The 21,734-nt window shown below is 47.2% G+C and overlaps 1 protein-coding gene across 3 annotated transcripts in view; it reads left to right on the top strand.

The window, feature by feature from the left end:
• CDHR1 (cadherin related family member 1) overlaps positions 1–21,734 on the top strand; it is a 48,685-nt gene that overhangs the window by 9,404 nt on the left and 17,547 nt on the right. For all 3 annotated transcript variants that reach the window (XM_074924429.1, XM_074924430.1, XM_074924431.1), the window contains exons 3-12: positions 790–935; positions 1,645–1,695; positions 3,639–3,728; positions 4,224–4,310; positions 5,983–6,099; positions 7,780–7,923; positions 9,961–10,039; positions 12,902–13,002; positions 14,789–14,992; positions 17,870–18,022. In XM_074924429.1, the coding sequence (XP_074780530.1) occupies positions 790–935; positions 1,645–1,695; positions 3,639–3,728; positions 4,224–4,310; positions 5,983–6,099; positions 7,780–7,923; positions 9,961–10,039; positions 12,902–13,002; positions 14,789–14,992; positions 17,870–18,022 (1,172 nt within the window). The remainder of the gene's footprint in view (positions 1–789; positions 936–1,644; positions 1,696–3,638; positions 3,729–4,223; positions 4,311–5,982; positions 6,100–7,779; positions 7,924–9,960; positions 10,040–12,901; positions 13,003–14,788; positions 14,993–17,869; positions 18,023–21,734) is intronic.

The raw sequence follows: 21,734 nt of genomic DNA, 5'->3' as shown, positions 1-21,734 counted from the left end.
CCCCCAGGGAGTATCACTTCTGGTAAACAAAGTCAGTTTACTGGAAAAACTGGCATCAACTTCTCGAATGATTAAAATTAGAAATAACAATCTCTTCTTCCCCAGCTGGTGAAAGAAATACATTGATGAGTTTAGAGATTGTATTCACTGGTGTGAGCATGAGTGGGTGGGTCGAGAATTAAACGAGAGGGAGCTAATGAGGGGGAGGGGAGTAAGAAAGAGGCTTTTGCATCTGTGAGCTGTGCAAGTGGAGAAGTGCGCGAGTGTCCTCACCCTGCCCAGAGCCTGGGTGCTGCCCCGCGGGAGCGCTGCCTCCAGCTGCACGTCTGCTGGCTGGGTTGCAGGGGGTTGCAGCAGGTTGTGGTGGATTGTGGCGGGTTGCAGTGGGTTGCAGGGGGTTGCAGCAGGTTGTGGTGGATTGTGGCGGGTTGCAGTGGGTTGCAGGGGGTTGCAGGGGGTTGCAGCGGGTTGTGGTGGATTGTGGCGGGTTGCAGTGGGTTGCGGCGGGTTGCGGCAGGTTGCAGTGTCCTTGTCCCGTGGCGCAGGGGGGTGAGGGCCTCTTGCTGCTGCTGAGATTGTCCCTCCATCCTACAACAGCATCACTTCAAGCTCACCTGGGCTGAGAGTCAAGAGCTTGAGCTGCCCGCTTACCCGTGTGTCCCCGTAACCGGGTTTAACGGACAGAAGCGTTGCCTGACACAGGGCAGCGAGTTCCCAGGGAACGCACCAGGGGAACCCTCACTGGCTGAGGTAACCACAGGGAAATGCTGTTGGATTACACTTTTCCAGGTACCCATGTGTACACTCTGAATGGAACGGACCCCGAAGGAGATCCCGTGACGTACAGCCTGGCCTACGAGGCCGGGTCCAGACGGTACTTTTCTGTGGACAGGAACCTTGGGAACGTTACGCTGATCGAGGAGCTGGACAGAGAGGTACAGTGAATGCTTCACTCCACGTGTTCATGAGGAATTTCCCTCAGTTTAATTTGATCTGTGGCTTTGAGGGACAATGCCAACTTATTTGACGCTGCTATCGAATGTTTTGACTGCTGTCTGTCCAGATTTTGCCAAAAGAGAAGTTTACTCTTCCCCCCCCTCTGGACCCCGTCAGGATTTCAGGGGCAGTTACAGTCCTCTGACCCTCAAACCGGGGATTCTTCCGTAATTAATAGAGATTTGCGTGAGCTCTGTTCCAGGACACTTCTCCAGTTACATCACAGTCCTTTACACCATGTAACCGCGGGGTAAAGATGTTCCCAGCAATAGTGGCCTAAACACAGCCTTGTTCTGTGTACATTGGGCCTTTCATGTCTTCTTTGCAGGGATGGGTACACATAATAAACCCTTCAGAATACTGTCTACTGAGATAGAAGAATTTGGAAGCAATTGTGCCTTTTTAGGGAGTCTTTGTTGAAAAGTTGATTCTCGATTCTCAGACCAACCATCTCTTGAGAGAAGCCGCAGAAGGACCAAGGGGCCCCGCAGCTGGACCCCCTGAGCACTCTCCCCACCCTCTGCGGTGTTTGCTTTGTGGTGTTGGTTGTTACTTTCATCTCCCTGCTGAGACATATTTAGATCTGCAGTCCTTTTCCAACCAGGGCAAACACCATCTCTCTAACAAAGGACTTTCCTTGGTTTACAGAAGGAAGACGAAATTGAAGTTATTGTCAGTATTTCAGATGGCCTGAGTACAGTGAGTATTAATTATGCTGTAGCTTGTCAAAGCGTCTGTCCCCACATACCTCCTCCTATTAAAGTACCTTACAGGGACGATCTCATTTTATCAGAAAACACAATCTCATTAGAGTCTTACCTCCTCTGTCAAGAGCACTGAACTCCCAGTAACTCAAGTCTCACTCCAGCTCCTTGCCCAGCTATTTGAGGATAATCACAAAGTAGTGTGAGCTGAAGGACTGACTTAGTGAAGTCAGAATTGCAGCAGTTTCCTGTGAAGTTTCACTGTCAGCTCAGTGAGACTCATACCTAAGGAAGATCTAAGGCTTTTTGGAGAAATGCATGACATCCTAGGAACCAGTGTTGGACACCCGAGAGCTGACCGTCCCTCCACCCCGCAGTGTTTTCTGGCATGACGTCAAGATTTGCTTAGGCCAAGATGTTGGGGGGTTTCTTGTCTGCTGCTGAATAAAGCTTTGATCATGCCTAATCGTTAAGGACTGTCCTGGTTTCAGCTGGGATAGAGTTCATTTTCCCCCTGGTAGCTGGTACAGTGCTGGGTTTTGGCTTTGGTAGGAGAAGGATGTTGCTAACAGCTGATGCTTTAGCGGGTGCTAAGCGGCGCTTATCCTACGTTAAGCACTTCCCAGTTTCCCAGGCTCTGCCAGCGAGCAGGTGCAGGAGAAGCTGGGAGGGAGCGTGGCCGGGAGAGCTGACCTGAACTAGCCCAGGGGATGTTCCGTAGCGTAGAACATCCTGATCAGTGCTTAAACTGGGGGGAGCCGGCTGGGAGCTGGTCGCTGCTGGGGCACCGGTCAGTGGGTGGTGAGCCGTTGCAGTGTGCATCCCTTGTCTCGGGTTTTATTTCTCTCTTTGTTACAGTCCTTTCCGTTACAATTATTATATCTTATTATTGTTGTTATTTTATTTTTTTATATTTCATTTTATATTTATTATTTAGTCATTAAACTGATCTTATCTCAGCCCAAAAGTTTTCCTTTTTTTCAGTTGTCCTCCCCATCCTACTGGGAGAGGGGAGGAGTGAGCAAGAGGCTGCATGGTGCTTAGTTGCCAGCTGGAGTTAAACCACGGCAAAGACTTATCTGAGGCATTGCACAAGCATCCAAACTCCCTCGGCATTTTCAGTTTATGGACATCACAGTTTTACTTTTTTTCAGTTGTCTTTAGACATCCCAGTCAGGACATTAGTCTGCCAATGAGAGGGCCTGGGCTGCACCGCTGGAGGTACCACAAAAGTGTCACCCTCTTACTATCCACAAGACTGGATACCTCTAGAGCTCCTCCCCATCGCAGACAACTTAACTGAGTTATCAGTATCAAATGTTTGGGAGGTGCCAGCACCCTACAGACACAACTTCCCTGGCAGCCTCTGTGAATAGGAAATAATGGGGTCACGGTCACACGTCCACTTGCGAACAGCTGGGAGATTTTGTTGGTCAAGTGTGTTTGCTGCTGTATTGTTAGAAAGAGAAAACACACTTTGTTCAAGATGGGTTGTTACGTATCGGTGGCATGTATTTGTACACGCAAATTATGCATGCTATTAGTATCATGGTATCAAATGAGGCATTAATGAATGCTCTTGGCTGTCAGGTACTTTTACAGTCTCTTATGTATTCTCATAAAATAATCATCGTATCTTGAATGCCATGAAGAAGAAGGAAGACTTTTGAATATTAGCCCCAATCTGTAATTTATAAAGTACTCTGAGACTCCTTATTTATTTTGGAGACGTCTGGGTGTTCTCCAAAACTCAAATTCTTCTCTGTTGTGGGATTTTCTGTATTTTCTTTTATGTGCTCGGTTTTGGTGCTACAAAGATACTCTATGACAACATAATTTTTCACTGCCTTTGACTGCACCTTAGTAGGCAAATGAACAGGTACATGTCGAAAATCAGCTTGAGTTGATATAATATACATTCTTCATATTCTATTTCAGGTTTCTGAAAAAGTCAGGATCCTTGTAACAGATGCTAATGATGAGAGTCCAGAGTTCATCAACACACCTTACATAGTCCAAGTGCCAGAGGTTTGTCAAATCCCTTTGCATACCTGAAGTATATTTCAATGGGATGTAAAGAGGGGCTAGAATGTTTTTGGTAAAATAACAAGATGTACGGGACTAACTTGCATTCGTTTGTTTTAGGGTTTGGGTGCTTATTCAGTATTCACTGCAAATTTAGGGAATAAGTACTTAGGGTGTGCTGTTTTGGGCTAAGCTCCAAGATGTGAATCATTGGGAGTTTTTAGAGTTGACTTCTGTGGGAATAGGATGGGCTCTGCTTTAGCTGAGATTTCCTGTCATTTTTATTCCAAATAGTGTTTCTTCTTTCTTGTTCTTCTCCAGTTTCCTCCATTTTCAATCTCTTCCCTCTTTTCTTTCTGCTCTTTGCTTCCCTCAGTGTGTTTATATTTGTCCTGTCGTCACTCTCTTCTCTGCATCCTTGCATGCTCATTTTTAATTTCTTGTAAGTCACTTGGTTTTCCACTTCTGTGTGACTCTGGTAACTCTCTCTGGTCACAGAACACTCCCTCTGGCAGCAGTATCTTTAAGATTGAGGCAGTGGACAAAGACACGGGTTCTGGAGGAAGTATCACTTACTTCTTGCAGGTGAGGTATTCCCTGTTCCTTCAAAAACAATCTCTCCTTTATTGAGCTCTTAGAAATCAGGCTAGAAAAATATTTTGAGGGTTGAGCCTGCTGCTAGTGTCTATAGGACCAATTTTATCCCCCGCACAAGAAAACAGGCGTTGACAAAACAGACGCTGTCCAGCAGCCGGCAGCCCAGCGAGCAGGAGCGGCCGGAGCCACCAGGACGCCCCATGGTGGGGCCTCTCTTTGGGGGCGTGGGGCGAGCAAGTCTCGTTTGTGATCTTGCATGTATATGGGATTTCTAAAGCATGGAACAGCTTTCTTCAGGAAGCAAAACGCAGCGGGAGCCCAGATGTGCACTTAGGGCACTCAGACGGGTACGTAAGGGAGACCTGGATCGCAGTGTGCGATACGAGCTGCTCTGTCTCCTCGCTGGCAAAGCTGTGCCTGCTTGAAACCGGCCTTTTAGTCACTGCCACTGGTGAGGAACAGAAAGGGCTCCTTATTTAAACTGGCTTTCTGTATCACAGACCTTTTGCATGCCAAAATGGCAACTCTTTACATTACATCCTTCAAATTCCTTCTTCCTACAAGCAGCTTCATCCAGATTAGCTGCAGTTCCCCTTATTCAAAAGGCAACAGGAAAAACAAAACAAAACAAAACCAAACCAAAGCCAATTTGTTGCAATATTTACTTTGGATACAAATACGGAAACAAGTTGGAAGCTATTTACACAGCACTAAAGCTAATCCTGTTAAGAGCTTGGGCATACTGTGAAAGAACACCTTGAGTGCCTTGTTGAAATTTAGTTTTGATTTCACCAATTATGATCCATTTAAAATATAATATGTGCAGGTTTCAATTTTGCACAGGGCTTTTTCCAGTAAGATGATAGACTATGGAGCCAAGGAAGAGCAATTTCAAACTTCTATGCCTAGCTGATATGTTTGTGTGGCAAAACGACACTACATACGTGTGTTTGTCGGAAAAATGTTGCCACGTCTTTTGACGCAGCCTCTGGGAATTCTCAAGTTGCACAGAAAAAAAGCTTCTCCAAAAGTCTGATGTAGGCAGGTGGTGACATCTACTGTAAAGGCCAAGATTGTCTGCCAGTGGCCACTGGGTATGGCTACCCAAGGGGAAGTGACTTTGTAGATGACTCCAGTCCAGAACAATGGAGGGAGACATTTTTTAGGCCCTTTTGGAAATCAGATGTCTTTTAGATTTGTGTATTGCAAAAATCACCAAAACATCACTCTGTTGACAATAATCTATGCATGCAAACTCCCTGCTTTTTTTTTGAGCCAGTAGAACTTTGAAACACTGAGGGATAACACTTCTTTTCATCTTCCTTTTCCCCTCGTCTTTTTTTCTGTTAAGCCTTGATACCTCATTCCATGCAATGAACTGTGTTAACCCAAAATTCAAGATTTCACAACAAAATACTAAAAGATTAAAAATATCTACATTGCAGGTGACTGATATATTCTGAATAATGAGAGCCTCGTGGTTGGTTCATGAATTGTTCATAAACACACAGAGGTGAAATTCATCAAATACATTATTCACCCAAACCGTATCATTATTTCAGTCTTTTCCCTCAGCAGATGAAATAAAAGATGAATCCCTATGGCAATCTTATTTCCATACCTGTAATCTCTCACTGTTTCTTCTTCTCTTTTCTTCTAGAACATCCATGCTAATAAGTTTACGATAGACCGTCACAGCGGTGTTCTGCGCATCAAACCGGGGGTCACCCTGGACTATGAGAAGTCCAGAACACATTTTGTCGTTATTGTCGCCAAGGTATAAAGCTTTTATCTGAAACTGGAGGAGGTGGGGGGTTGTATTTGGGTAGGACTTAGTTTGAATACAAGAGTGGCTTAAAGGGTTGCTGAAACACGAAGCATAACCCTGAGGCAGCAGAGCCGCTCCCTCTGACGTCTGGAGGTGTGGGGGGTAACAGGGAAAAGTGAGGGCGCAAAGGGGACGGTGTCTGCTGCTGGACGACAGCTGGAGGCCTCGGGGCTGGGTTCCCCCGTTTTGCTCAGGCCCCAGAGCAGGATAGTGAGCCCCGCTGCAGAAAGTCACCTAGAAGTGAGGTGTTGGGGTGCGCAGCCCCAGCTTCAAGGAAGCATCAGCCTTTGGGCAGATGCAGGTGCTGAGGCTCCCTCCCGTGAGGGGGGTGGCAGTCCCTAGCCACAGTCACTAGCCACAGTGACACACAGCCGGACCCAGTGCAGCACCACAGTCACACACAGGGTACAGCTGGACCCACTGCAGCACAAGTGACAGACTCTTTTTTTTTCTGGAAAATACTTGTGGATGTTTCTTTCTTTCACTTCTCTGCTGCCTTGTGGCAGGAGCTTTTTCAAATCCTTCAAACATCGGTGCCCATCCCTTCCTGCCACTGTTCATCCTCAGCAGTGCTGCGGCACAGCCGAGGGTTCATTGGGCATTAAAAGTTTATGGATTCTGCAGTAAAGTCTCTCAGGATCCTGTGGGGACCTGTCACACAGACAGACTCGCATGGGTGGAAAGAGGACAATTTTGCTGTTACTTATGGAGACTAAAAGGACAATTTTGCTGTTATTTATGGGTGCTTTGAGTTCCTCGTGTTTTATGAAAAGCATACGGATCTTTTTATGTATTTATTTAGCCAGGGTTCATTTGAGGAGAAGTAACAAGACTTGGTTCAAATGCTGCCTTTGGGGCAGTAAGGAGGGAAAAAATTAGCATACCTTTTCCAAAAAGTGGAATTTTTAGAACTGGTGCAGCAGACACGCTGAACAATTCACACTCTTACACACCAGCATGACTGCTGACCTCCAGCTGGTGCTCTGAGACTGAGGGTGTTAAAAGCTTCTGAAATTGGAGTCATCTTCCTAATTGGCTGCGCTGTATCAGTAGCACAGAGCTGATTGTAGTCAAGTCCCCAGAGACTGTTTATACACTGTGGCCGTCAAGCAGTTCTCAGCTGCACAGCTCCTCCGTGCCTTGACTTACCGTGCAGGAGTCCCCAGGAGCCTCTGGCAGTGTGCACTGTTTAATTCCCCCTTAGAAAGGCACCACCTCGCTATTGCACGTTGTCTTGTGTTTATGACAAGGCTGTATGTGGGATGAAAATCTGCAGACCTCAGTCACTAACTTTTTGCATCAGTTTCTAGCTTTCCTTTTTCCCAGAACCCCCCCCGCCCCTTGAATTCCCTGTCCCCGTGCTGTTGATGTATGACTGCGTGTATTAGCACAACCCCTTGTAATAGAGGAGATTGCTTCCGAAACACTGCCAGCTGTCTTCCTAATCAGAGAGGGAGCAGGACAAGGGGAAAAAAGAAGGGAACAGGGCAGCAGAGATTGATCGTGTATTGAGAGAGAGAAGGGATTCCTGGGGCTGTGCTTCTGGAGGCTCGTGAGGGGCACGCGGTGCCATAAGCTGATTCTCAGACATATTTCAGCAGCGGGATCTGATGATGATTTCTCGTCTAGGATGGTGGAGGGAAGCTCAGGGGAGACAACAAAGTGTTTTCAGCCACAACGACAGTTACTGTTAATGTGGAGGATGTTCAGGACACTCCCCCCATGTTCATCGGCACGCCCTACTATGGATATGTCTATGAGGACACGCTCGCGGTAAGTGCCGGGTGTCGCCAGGAGGCAAACAGGAGCAACCTTTCACATCTCAGTTAAGATAGCCCTATGGTTTCTAGCACAGGCTTTATTGGAAACTGAGACCTAAACTCTGGTTTGACTCCTAGGTGGAATGAACTGACCACATCTCAGACTTGTTCTTACTCTCATCCATTGCAAATGTGCCATGCGAGCTGCCCGGTGCTGTCATTAAAGTCAGAGAGGATTCTGCCCGTTTATGCTGGTCTAAGCCCAGACAGTGATGAAGACCTCTGTTGCTCTCCCTGGCAGCGTGGTTGCACACTCTTTGCCTGATCTTCCCTTGAGTCTCAGGGAAGGTTGATCTTTACTTTCTGTCCAGAGCTCCAGTGCAGCTGCAGCCCGTGCATGGCTCTGTGTTGCACCTCGGTGCACAGGCTGTTCCGTCTCAGCAGAGCAGGGAAGTAATGCTTGTGTACTTTGCAGATGGTTGGAATGAATGGCATTATGGATATTGATTTACTCTGCGTAGTTATGTATAGATCTTTAAATAACTATCAGGTGCACACAGGAGTTAGTGTTTACTATGGAAATGAGAGTCAATAAAAATGTTAATTACATCCAGCTTGAGCTCATAACTTACACCATTATGGTATTACGATGATGGAAGCACGAATCCGTCCTTCCCAGTGTGGGTTTTGCTATTAGAATGAACTCCACAGAGAGAGGCACTAGCTGCTTGGAGCGTTGTTTACACTTTTGGAGTTAATTTTGTAAACTTACTTCTTTTCTCCTTGGTGGAGTTGTCAGGGTTTACAGGTACTTTGTCACCTTCAAGGGGCCTGCACTGCATTTCACCCACTAGGCGGATTTTATTGCAGCTTGCAGCATAAATGATAATACATACGGTTCTGTATTTCCAGTTGCTCTAACAGAACCTTGCTCTTTGAAAAATTCACTCAAGGGTTGTCATAAAAATGCTCCTTATTGCTATTTGTAATTAACTGACAAATACTTCAGTGTTCCCTGTTTTTACAGCCCAAAACAGTAACACTTTAGCTCACAGGCCCTAAATTGCACAGCTCATTGCCACTCGGGCAGGCATTGCAACGCTGACAGTCACCAGTTCCCTCTGAGTTGATCGGAGCCGCCACAGGAGCAAATGTTCTCCAGCAGGCAAGCTCTGTACGTGTGGCCCGTGGCCACGCTACTTGTGCACAGAGAAAGACAGCGAAGGATTAAGGACAGTTAAATCACCATAATTTTCATCGCAATTTTATGCCCTAGATGTTCGGCTGGGGCCGAAGGGCCCCGATGGTTTCCCAGCCTGTGTCCCGGCACGCTGCGTGGCCACGGGGCAAGCTGCGGCACCGGGACCTGCACAGCAGCGACGGGGGCATCTGCATGACCCAAACCAAACCTCGGCTCTCAGACTGGTTACTCCAAATCCTCCCTCCAAGTCTGTGGCTCAGCGCGGGCGTCCCTGGCCGCAGCCCCGACTGCTCCTGTGGCCGCCCGTCCCCGTGGCAGCCCGGGGGGCAGTGCAGTGCTCCTGCTGGTCCCCACAGAGCGCTCAGTGGGGCAGAAGGGCAGAAGGGCAGGGAGCAGGCTGGCAGCAGGCTCTCAGCGGGGCGTGGGGGAAGCCTGGCCGGTCCTGGGGCAGCTGAGCCCAGAGCGCGGCAGGGTGCGCTGCCCTGGGTGCAGGCAGGAGGTGGGTGAGGGCGGGCACACAGGGGTCTGTGGGGGGGAGCATCAGGGGTATCCCCGCTTGGTGTGGAGCTGCAGAGCTTGGGCTGCCGCCTCACTGGGAACCACTACAGCTATTGCTGTGGAACAGCAGGGAGTCGGTCCGAGGAGAGGCATTCAGCTCCTGCTCTGCGGAATCTAGCACTGATTTTTTCTGGTGGGAGTCCATGGCCCTTGCTGTGTTCCCCATACAGCACAAGCAAAAGTATCCACTCTCCCCCCACCTCACTGCAGAATGAGCTCATTAACATGCAGCTGCAATTCCACCGCTCTTTGATCACAGCACACAGACTGTGATTTCCCATTTCTCCCCAGGGCTCCGAGGTCCTCACTGTTGTTGCTCTTGATGGAGACAGAGGAAAGCCTAACGGCATTCATTACTGCATTGTGAACGGTGAGTAGACTTGTCTGGTACGAAATCTGAAGGGCAGCTCAAACTAGATCCGACACTAAATTAGAATGGGATATGCTAGGGTTTAATAAAGCCGAGGCAAACTCTCATGAAATAATGTCAGGTACCTCGAACAACTCCAGGGCCCTGTCTGCCAGAGAACAGCCAAGATATGATTCACTGCTCTTTAGTATCTGCTTCACAGAGCGACGCTCGGAGTTGTTCATGTTGCGGATTTGTTAGGCACCGGTAGCCTGCCTGTCACGTCAGAGAGCGTGAAGGGAGACGCATTCACTGCCACTGAGCATCTCTATCACTTAATCTGGGAGGTGAGAGAATGTATGGGGAGAACGGGGCGTGGTGGTTAGATGGATATTTTTATTAATATTGTGATTAAATGGCTAAATGGCCAGACCTCTGATTTCTTGGAAGAAATTAATTTACCAGTGGAGACACTGGCTGTATGCTGCAGTGGAAGAAAGAACATGTTATCAGAAGATTAATGCTTTTCATCAGCTATTCTGAGAGTGTTTATCACACATCTTTTCATAGCATAAATGTGAGGCTTAGCTGAATTAATGATTCATTAGCTGGTGGAGTCAACAACTTAGTGCAACTGAACTCCAAGCTACAATTTTAGTTTTGTTTGGTTCTCTCTTCCTCCAAAACAAGACTTCCATGGCAACTGGGCACCCCAACTCCCAGACGTCAGAGATCCCAAAATTTTGGGAGGTGTAATTGCAGAGCTATGCAGTAGGTTCTTCACTGTGTTATGTGATCTGAAGAGCAAGGTCTGGAGAGGACAGAGAGGATTGCAATGAGGTTCTGCTTTGACGTGGGATGGGGCCCATGCTGAGGTTCCTTCTCCTCAGTGCAAGGGAATAGATAGAAGATAGTAAAAGGAAGGTAGAAACATTGAGAAAAAAAGGTTGCAGAAGAGAATAGATGGAAAATGAGAAAAGATAAAAAGAAAGGTGGAGAATAAGAAGTAAAAACAAATAAGTGGGATGAAGATATGCTAGACAAGGGAGAATAAGCAAAGGCAAATAAACCAGAGAAAATGTCAAAGAGAAATAGGATTAATGAGGAAAGGTATTAGATTTCTGAAGAAAATAGAGGAGGACAAAAAAGGCGCTATGGGATTAAAAAAAAAAAAAAAAAAGGTGATTAGGAAAGAGTGGAAAATGAAGATGGAAGAGGATGACAGATAAGTAGCACAAAATATGACTTAATGGAGAGCAGGCTTTCCTCATGCACATTAACACAGGGTATTGTTACCATGAGATGGAAAAGAGGGGAAGGGAACATGCTTTTAGTGCATAGAAAGTTGATGAAATAGAGAACAGAAGATTACAACAGGTACTGCACCTCAGGCCCTGGCATCGCTCACGACAAGCCATTATTCCAATCCCTGCAGGCTGGGTTGTGAAAGGGAAGGAAAACGCTAACAGCAAATAGGAAGTTATTTGTCTTTATAAGCATTCTGTATTTGGTGAGTGTGGGATAATTTTAGAAAATACTCCAGTCCTCTGACCATGCTGTTCGAAGGAACGCCCGTCATGTGACTTACCCCGAGTTACCAGTTTCCCCGTGATAACTAGACAATGACGTGACGTATGGTGCCTTGAAACCGCTGTGGGCTTAAGCTTCTGCCCAGCCAGTGTGTGCTTGCTAGGCCGACGTATCTTACTGACTGGCCATGTGTGAGTCTGTTCAGTGTTTGTCTGGCGTGCTTTAGTGAAGTTGCAGTTATTGCAGGTATTAGCAAAACGTGATGCTGTGGGATGGCTTAAAAATCAGTGTTGGAATTCAGTTAGAGAAAAAGAGAAATGACTAGGCTTTCAGGTCGTCATCCCTTATTTCTGAAGGCTTGATCTCCTTCATTGTAAGGGAATCCTCTCTTCTCCTTTCCACAGGAGGCTCTGCCACAAAGCACAGGTTGTGCCCCGTGCTGTGGGAGGTGGCTCGTGTGGGTGCCCACAGCCCCTCGGCAGAGCAGGGCAGGGCCCCCGGCGCTGCTGGCTGGTCCCCTGCCTGGTCCCCAGGTTGTGGCAGTGATGGGAGCAGCCGCTGTGGTGACCCCGCTGCCTCCCTGCAGGCTGGTGTGTCCCGAGGGAACGTGGCCCTGCGGCTGACCCTCTCTTCACACCGGTGGAAGTTAAGGTGCCCACAGCAAATCAGCCTGCAGCCCTGCCCTGCCTGTGTCAGGCTCTGCCTCAGTGCAAAAGGCCTTTTACCCCAAAAGGGAAAAAAACAAAGGGTTTTGCCCCAGATCCTTAAAAAATCCCTTTTTGTTCAGGACAGCCTTGAAAGATGCTGAGAGTTCTTTAACAACCGAATGTCCAAAGCCAGAGGAGGCTTCTCCAGAGATGCTGCCTGCAGACAGAGTGACTGTGTTCTTCTTCCAGACAGATTGTCAGACTTCTCACCTTGGTTGATATTAGTGAGAGAAATGTTCTTGTTTCTCAGAGATTTAATTATGCATTTGCTAATTAAAATGAGGAATGCCTATTTTTGTCTAAACCAGCATATAAAGAAGACAGCATAATAAATGAATGCCAAATCTGCATGCCTGGTTGCTGAGGCTTGAAGGGAACCTGAGCCACGGGGAGAAGAGGAAAGTGAGGGCAGCTGCCCCACTGAGGGCGGGGGGACGACACCCTTTTTGGCCCTCGTCTGTGTTTTCATCTCACTGTGAGCAGACATAGAGATGCTTCATTTTTTAAAAGCAGCTTCAGATCTGCTGATAGATATGGGTACACCTGTGGACAACGATAGGCTTAATGACGTGAATGGTTGGTTGCTCCCGCTTGTCCGGGAGAAGGAGGTGTGGTGTGTAACTACAGCATCTCGGGTTTATTGCAGGAAGTGAAGGCTCATTCAAAATCGGCAACACAACTGGAGCCATTTCGGTCATAAAAAGCCCAAATCAGCTGAAGAAAGAAGTGTATGAAATAAAAGTTCAGGTAAGTTCTGTGGCCGTTTGAAGACTGTTCGTCTTAAATGCGATGAGTAGGCACAATTGTCTAAAATAGCTCAATTTATAGCTGGTTTTACCTGTTTTAGAATGTACCTCCTATATTTGAGCGGAGTGCCAGGCAGTATGAAACAGAACAAACTGCTTTTGTTCCTTAGGATATTTAGTGCCTCAGATTACTTCTTTGACGTAATGAAGTCATCTTGTCCTAATTTCATCTCTGAGTCTAGAGAATCAACACGCCTCACAGTACGTAGATAACGGGTCTCCGTGCTTTCAGATGTTACTGCGAAACTGGGAGCAAATGCCCTGTAACCTCTAAGTGAAGAGCTGGTGACTGTCAAATCTATGCTCAGTGATCGGACTGGGGTAGATCGTGCAATGTCACATCAGCATCCACGCCTGAAGCACTGATCAGCCACATACAAACACTGCTAACACCTCGGTGAGCTAACGCCTTGGTAAGCTGGTGTCAGTGTGACAGGCTGCATTATTTTAAGTAAATAAATAAATTAAATAATAAATTATTTTAATTCTTTATTGTTTCTAAAGACCCAGAGTTTAAAACTCTAAAGTTAAATTGTGAAAGCTCTATCAGTTTTCTTCACCAGACGCATATTCCAACCACCTGAGTTTGTCATGGTGAGGACAATATTGTCTGAAGGCAGCTCTGAGGCCCTGCACACTGCCAGAACCAGTGGAGCATCCCCAAGGGCACTGGGGGATCATGCCTTGAACTCAGGCTCCATTTCTTCCCCTAATCTCTCTGATTTACTGCAGTCTGCTAGCACTTCCCAGATACAAGATTAGTTAAGCCCCTGCAAGCTTTTCTGATCTCCTAGATACAGCTGCGGCAACCTGGAGCTCATGCAGGCTACAAAATCTGCCTGAGGAACCACAAGGCTGTTGTACGACCCAGTACAGGTGGTGACAGGTGCTTCAGTTACCAGACCAGCATCTTCAGAGAAATTTAGCAGTTTAGTGCCTTTGGTTTTGATCACTGAGCAAAAAAACATGTCAGAGAGAGCTGTTTTGCTACAAAAACACCAGCCAGAGTTTCTGTCCTGACAGAAGGATCTAATCTCATCTTAGGTTCAATCCAGTGAGTCAGGCTGCACACTGGAATTGTTGAAACCCAGACAGATTTGATCCTTCAGTTCGGAAAAATGCCAACTAGGTTTGCTTGTCTGTCCAAACTGTACCCAGTTTAAATTAAGCTTGTCTAGACAGCAAAGCAGAATTGTAAATCAGAAACTAAATCTAAAAAAAAAAAAAAAAAAAAAAGAGAGGTGTGTCGTTTTCGTTTTTCAAATATTTACCTAAATACCACAAGGATAGTTTTTCTCACAGAGTTTTCAAGGCTGCAGTCCTTGCAGCAATGTTAAAATCAACTACCTGTGGTACCACAGCAAATTTAAGGATTGTCTTCTTCCTTTTCTATTCTGTCAACACTTTAGGCACGCAATTAGATCTTGCCTCTATTAGATTATCTGTCTTTAGAGAACTGTTTTCACCTAGGGTGAGTTACTAAGCTCACAAAATGAGGAGGAGAATTTTTTCACTGGGGCTTTATTGGGACTGGTTTATTATCATAATCTTCTAATCGCCATAAACTGCAGTGTGAAATGGGCTGAGATTTCTAGAGAAATACAAGGCTGTGAATCTTCATACAAGTTGTGTGTTGGGGTGATTTGGACATGCAGAACAATGGCTGACCGTGGGACTGGGGAAGGAGAGCATACCCTCAGCATTGTTCTCTCCCCTGCCTGCCGCAGGCATCAGAGGTCAGCCAGGAAGGTGATGTCTCAGTGTCCGCTTTTGCCACGGTGACGATACGGGTGGTCGACCTCAACAACCATCCACCAACGTTCTACGGAGAAAATGGTTCCCAGAACAGATTTGAACTGACCATGTACGAGCATCCCCCAGAGGGCGAAATCTTGAGGGGGCTGAAGATTACAGTCAACGATTCAGATCAGGTAAACGGAAACCGTGTGGACTTTCAGATTCCTGCCGCGTTTTCCCGACAACAGAAAGAGCCGCCAGATGGGGAAATGTCATTTTAGGGACTCAGCTATGTCACCTGCATTCCACAAAAGCTTAGGGCAGACAAAGTGGTTGTAGGGTCCATTACCACAGAGAGTTTGGGCCACAAAGTATACTCTGCCATAGGCTGTTATGTGGATGAGAAGGGTGGTCCCAAAGCTGCAGCCCAGTTCTCGTGGCAGCTGAAGTTGGACAGACCTTAGGAACGTCCCCTGGCTGGATTCACTCGTGGTCAGTGTCATGGCCAAGAATGTGCTCCCTTTGGAGATTTACTTGGTGTTTCCAGTCACTTTAGTAACTTCAGGTGCAGTTGCTGTGCGTATCTTCTCAGCCCTGCAGGACACAATACCGTCCGTGCCCTTACACTGGCTTTATTACAATATATTATCCTTCTGGCCCGTATGTCACAGCCAGAGTCTGGAGTGCACGCTTTGATAAATCATTCTCACTGGAGTGAGATTTTTAGGTAATCTTAAAAATTATGCCAGAGCCAAACTAACTCTAACCAGATAAAGGAAAAGAAGACTTCATCCATCTCAGCCTGCTATCTGACTGACCTGTGATGCCCGTAGATGCTATGGTGATGGTTGCTATAGGGATCCCTGAGCTAAATCCTCTATGAATGGCATCCATCTGAGTTAGCCTGAGGTTAGGTGGTGACAACAGAAAAGCTTAATGCATCTGAGAACTGTATTACTATTGGAAAGAGTGCTCTTATATAACCGTGCTCAGTATTGTGCTGTTTTGGCTGTATTGTGCTCTGTCAAACCCACTGGCTTCTCCCCCTCCCTCCTGCTGCTCTGCAGCCAGCAGATAAACGCCTGCTTCCAAAGCAGCGCCTCGCCGACTCTGCCGCTGTCACGGGGGACGCAGCTGGAGAGTGAAAGAAACAAAACCCATCTCTTCTATTTAGAGACAAAATATGTGTGTATCATATGTAGACTGACAAAATATTCAGGCTGCAAGTTAGGCTCTGAAATAAGCAGGAAACTTGCTAAATGCACGGTATAGATTTCTCAAGAAGCTTCCTAGCAACAGTGTAAGACATCAATCACTCTAGAGGGGTGGGTTGCTTTTCTTTTAAGGCACAGTGTTTTTCCTTCCACACAAGAAGACTGTATAGAGACGAAAATTAAACATATCTCTGTTTCTGTCACAGCCATTAGTGACTCTTCTGGAGGAGCGGACGGTGCAGGTGAGGAGGAGGAGGTGATGGGCAAGATCTGTTCTGGGCCTACAGTTGGATGGAAATGCCATCTTGGCTTGCAAGAACAGAAATTTCTTCCTCAGCCTTCTTCATCTGACAGACACAGCTTAGGGCTCAGCGCTGTTGGTCCTTCGGTCCTTCCCGTGTCCCGTGGCTGCCTGCTTGCCCACAGGCGGCAGCGTGGCTTGCTCCCAGCCGCCTGGGCTCCCTGGGCATCCCTGCCAGGAGCCACCCAGCTGTTGGGGGAGGCAGTGCTCTCCCTGCCCCGTGCCACTGTCCCTCCGGCACGTACAGTCCCGAGTGCAGAGGGCTTTGTGTGCTCGGATGGTTCACTTTCCCCATCAGCACTGTTTTTCATAGTCCAGCAGCTCTGGCTTTGTGTGTTTGACTTTACTACCCAGCAAAAGAGCCTGTTGTCATCTCTGTAGCTGTGGGGCTTGTACGACCAACAGTGCAGACCACTGGGTCTGGATCCAGGGTCCTTCTGTTCCCCTGGGGGAACTACTGCTGAATCCTTTTTCTCCTGACATGAGCTAGGGCTGCAGCAAGAACTGCTCACAGCAAGGCCTCCGGGGATACATCTGAAGGTAGAGTTACCCTGTTTGAAAGTTATTATTAGAAATTCTTCATCTCAAGATTCATGCTAGGGGGTGAATCTGGCTCGTTTGTCACAGGGTAAACGTGATATTGTTTGAGGAAGTGGTGAATTCAAAGAGTTGCTGAAGTGGGCTCAGCTCATTTTCCTACTTCCCCTGTAAGGCAGAAGTATGAGAATCTCCATTCCATCTTTTCTCTTGTATGCTCCAGCTTGGCTTAAAAGAATTGGTCTGGCCAACTGGCTCTGGCTCATTCTCCCCATTTCACACACCGTGGTGGTAACCCTTTAGATGCTGCTGCTTCCCTGTCCTCTGGCCAGAAGGTTTATCTGTATTATGGGATTTGACTTCTCACTTCACCTGGAGCTGTCAAATGTCTGTCAGATTTTATTCTGCACAAGTGGAACTCCTCTCTCCCCCCCCGCAGGTGCATCAAATCCCAAAAGGTTTAGCGGCTGGAACTCTGGGCTGGCTTAACTCAGTCAGCACAAACTGTGGAGTACCGCCTCTGTCTGGAAATTTCACATCTTCACGGCTCTGCAGCATCATCCAAGGCTGCGAGCTCTGAGGACACAGGCTGGTTTTGAGGGGTCCATTGTCCTGACGCAGGCAGGTCAGTCGTCCTTCCTTGGCAGGACCAGGAGGAGGCAGGACGTGGTGTCACCTCTGTCAGCTGCACTAGCTCCCTGCGTGTGGTGCCAAGCCTCAGGCTGCTTGCCACGAGTCCCTCTCTTAGCCAGCCCTGCTTCAGGGTCCTTCCATTGTGACTGAAAGAATAACCTAGCTCGTCAATCTATTTTAAGAAAAGCTGTGTCTGTCTTGTGACCGGGGCTGAAGGGATTATATAACTAAGCTTCTTAGCAGTCTCTTGCCCAGGGGATGGAGAGCAGAGGCCTCTAAGCACTAAGACTCATTTTAATTTTATACAGTGTGAAGAAACAGAGCCAATCTAGGCTGTAAGAGATGCATAATTCACTGAAAACTGCCATATCTGCTTTTATTCACAGGGAGCCAATGCTAAATTCAACCTCCGTCTTGTTGGACCTGGTGGCATCTTCCGAGTGGTTCCCCAGACTGTCCTCAATGAGGCTCAGGTTACAATAATCGTCGAAAATTCTGCTGCTATTGACTATGAAAAATTCAAGGTGTTCACCTTCAAGGTACTTCTGCTTTCCAGGCCCTCTCTGCCTGTGTGCATGATGTGTGCATGATGGCTTATGTATCGGATGGGATTTAGCTGCTCGATCCACCTGAAGCTGCCTGATGCATTGTCAGTGATATTATATTCCACGTGAGGGAAACTCGTTTCTGCCTCTGGTTCATCAACTTCCAAAGGTTTAATGGGTGCATCTGTGGATTAATTTAGTCCAGTCAGTGCAAAACGTGGTGTATTATTTCTCTGTGGAATCTGCACATGTTTGCTCTGAGTCATTCTAGACCGAACCCTAAGGGTGTTATTTCTGCTCTTACAATGATAAATTCACAGGGTAAAATCCTAATTTCTCTGGAGCCAGAATTCTACCTGCTTAGTCCTAAGTAATTTGGTTCACGATCATGGTTTTGCATGTTGGCCGGCTGAAGGCTCCAGCTGACTGGGAGCTCATTTCCCCAGATCGCTCCCTGCCGTGTCAGAGTGTCAGTCTCCTCGGCCGTTTGCAGACTGACCTGAGGCGATCTCGCCCGTGCTCTAAGCCAGCCAGACAAGAACCAGCTTCCATCCAAAAGCTGGACCCTTGCATTATCACCTTCCCTGATGGATTCATTGGCTCGTCAACAAGATAATTAAGTAGTCTGGTTTTGTGTTGGCTGCCTCTGAACATAAATGGTTCACTTCTGACTGTAAAGAATGGTGTAGACAATCCCTATAATAATTTAAAAAAAAAAAAAAAACAAAACAAACAAAAAACGGAACTATCTAGCTGAGTATTAACATATGCTAGTTTTGATTTTGTACAGAAAAGTGGCATTTTTTGCACAATCCAGAAGGCAACTTCCTGAATTTTGTCCTCACCCTTGCTGCATGGTTTGCTCTGTGTCCTTAGCGAATCATTTCGCTGCGGTATGCTTCATGTCTCCTCTTGTAATGTTCCGTAGGCATTTTGAGCTTCATAGGTTATAGATGCTACAAAAAAACGAGGCATCATTACTGTGTTAAAATGGAAGATTCTGAAAGGGCTATAAAGTGCTACCAAAACTAATTAGAATAAGTGCACATTTATTCAGGTTAAACTACCAAAAGACCAGTAAAGAAGTTACACGTGGCCTCCTCATGAATACTAATAGAAATCAAAGTAGTTAATGTGATTGTCGTGAACACTGAAAGAATTAATTACCAGGAAAAAAAAAATTATATATTTTTTAGCTTAAGCAATTATTCACTTTTTTTTTGGATAAAATTATTTCTGCTGGAGGGAGACCATAAGGCTTTACTAAAAACGTGGAGCTTTTGTCTCGATTCCAAATGGAGAAGGTGCAGCTGGATGATATGGCAGTAATAAATGGCAGCAAATACTTTATAAAGACCTCACTGCCATCTCCATTTCCCTGAAAAGTTCAGATCACTTCCTACCCGGTTTTAGAGTTTTGGATGAAATATTTTCTTATTTCTATTCAACACGTATCCCACAGCAGCTTTGAGAATCTAGTACCAGGGGTTTTTTTCTGTAAACAATGATCCCTCTCCTCTGTTTTGTTATTGAACGGCAAAATGCCAGAGAAGACTTGAAGCTAATTTGGCTGGGAGGTGCACTGAAAAACTACCCACAGCACAGGCTACTCGAGAAAATTTATGTTCCATTTAGGGCTGTCTCGTAAATGCCGTTGGTGGTCAGGACCTCCTTCATTTTCAGCTGTCCAGGAGCTAGAGTGGGTTTCCCCAGGTTCCTGCCAGGTCTGGCAGCTCTGGCTGACTCCAGCCTGGCCTCTTGGATTTCCAGTCCCTCTGCCACAGGGCCCCGGTACTGCTGGTCCCACCCTGCCGTGCTCTGACATGCTTTGGGGGCCAAACCTCCTGCCTCCACCTCCTCCAGCTCGGGGTGCAGCCTGCCTTGAGAGGAGCCTGAGCAGATTCTGGAGATGCTCACACCCCCTGCGGGCCAGGACTGCATGAGGCTGCAATTAACTTCAGCTGCCAAAATCAAATTCTATTTTAAAAATTTACCTGCCACTTTTAAGTTTACATCTCAGTCTGCTCTACTGGCTCTGGTATGAATCGTTAATACGTAGTCCTGTGAAATAATAGTTTTCTGCTATTTTTCTTCTCCCTCTGCGTAAAACAAACAATACAGCTCTGCATAAGGAATTGCAGGCAGGTAAGCTGACAAAAATCCCTCCCCGAAGGAAGATGTTGTCAGCGTGTTGACATAGCTGGGCTATGGCTGCTTAGGGGAGAGGGAATAATGAATGAATGGAGAAAACAAGGTAAAAATAAGCTCTCAAAAGGTGTTCTCAGATGGGCTGATTCCAGCAGCAAAGATTACTTCACTGCGGACGTTGTAATTTGTTATAGATCCATGTGCACAATAAGCAATAAGATTTGATCTGTGCTGCTTTAGGAGCTGAGATTGCTCACGAGCAGGTTTTTGCTGATGTCTGTGTGACTGTCCCTTCAAAAATTTCTTTTGCTGGAACACCACCCAAAACTCCCAAACGCGAATGGTATCACAGAGACGCAGTGACCAAACTCCCCTTTTAGAGCAGAGGTGCCAGTAGTGATCACAAGCAACCCTCCAAGATTAATTTCTTCAAGAACCCTCCCACTGTTTATTTCCAAGCATTAGAAATGTTCACCCAGTGGGCACAGCTCCGGGAGATGACACTGAGATGGCATTTTCCCTGTCTACTTAGACGGCTCCCCACCCTCCCCAGACCTCTAGGGGATACAAACTTCTCCAAACGTAGCAGAGCGGGGGCTCAGCAGAGCGTGTGTCCCGTGGCCAGGCAGCGGTGCCACCGCTGTGTCACCGCCTGCCACCTGCCCCGCGGTGGGAGGGAGGGGGAGCCCCCACAGCCCTCAGCTCGGTGACCCCTGCACCATCAGAACAGGAGATGCTGTGGCAGCCCAGCCCCACCTTCCAAAGCTCACTTAAGCGTTCACCCTCTTTGAGGGAGCTCCTGAGACATGCGGCTGCTGGGAATTGAAACCCACGCAGCTAGATTTTTTTCAGCTGAGCCTTTCATATCTCAGTTAAGCGTCCCGCTCCCTAGTCTGTTAGCGGTGTGCTGTCCTCGGCAGGTCTCTGGAGCTCTCCTGCTTTGCGTTACAAGGTCTCTGCCCAAGCATGAAAAACAAAAGGTTGGCCGTTGGTCACTGTGTTAGTCATTTGAGTTCAGCCCCTACAGAGCCCAAGACTCACATCCTAGTGCTGGTTCTGGGGGATGCAGACACCCACCGGGGACCAGGCGCCTGGGCTGGAGGCTGTGAAGGCCTCGGTGTGTCTCTCGGTGCCTTTTGCTGAAAGTGCTTTTTCTTGCTCAGTCTCACACCACCTGAGCAATAGCCTTGCTGCTCCACCAGACCAGGCTTCCTACAGACAGTTCCTTAATCTACTGAGGAGCAAACAGAGGCACAGCAGAAACACTGCTGCTATTTTGTGTTAAACTAAGAATAAGAAAGAAAACCTTTGGTGCTAAGTAGCTGAAGTCCCGTGGAAAAGGGCTGTCCGAGGCTCTGGAGGTGACTCAGATACCAAATACTCGCTCGGGTCTGTTCCAAAGCAGGATCTGATAGCTGCTGCCTGCTGAGAACCGCCCCGCACCAGGCGCCCGGGTTATCCTCGTCCTTCCCTGTGGTGGCTGCTCCCCCCTGCATCAGTTAGCTGTGCATTAAGGGAAATGTGAGAAACCAGCTTGGTAACCCAGCTGACATGCACT

This window comes from Athene noctua, chromosome 21 (assembly GCF_965140245.1).
Source record: "Athene noctua chromosome 21, bAthNoc1.hap1.1, whole genome shotgun sequence".
Taxonomy (NCBI): Eukaryota; Metazoa; Chordata; class Aves; order Strigiformes; family Strigidae; genus Athene; species Athene noctua.
This window is presented reverse-complemented; position numbering and strand designations above follow the sequence as displayed.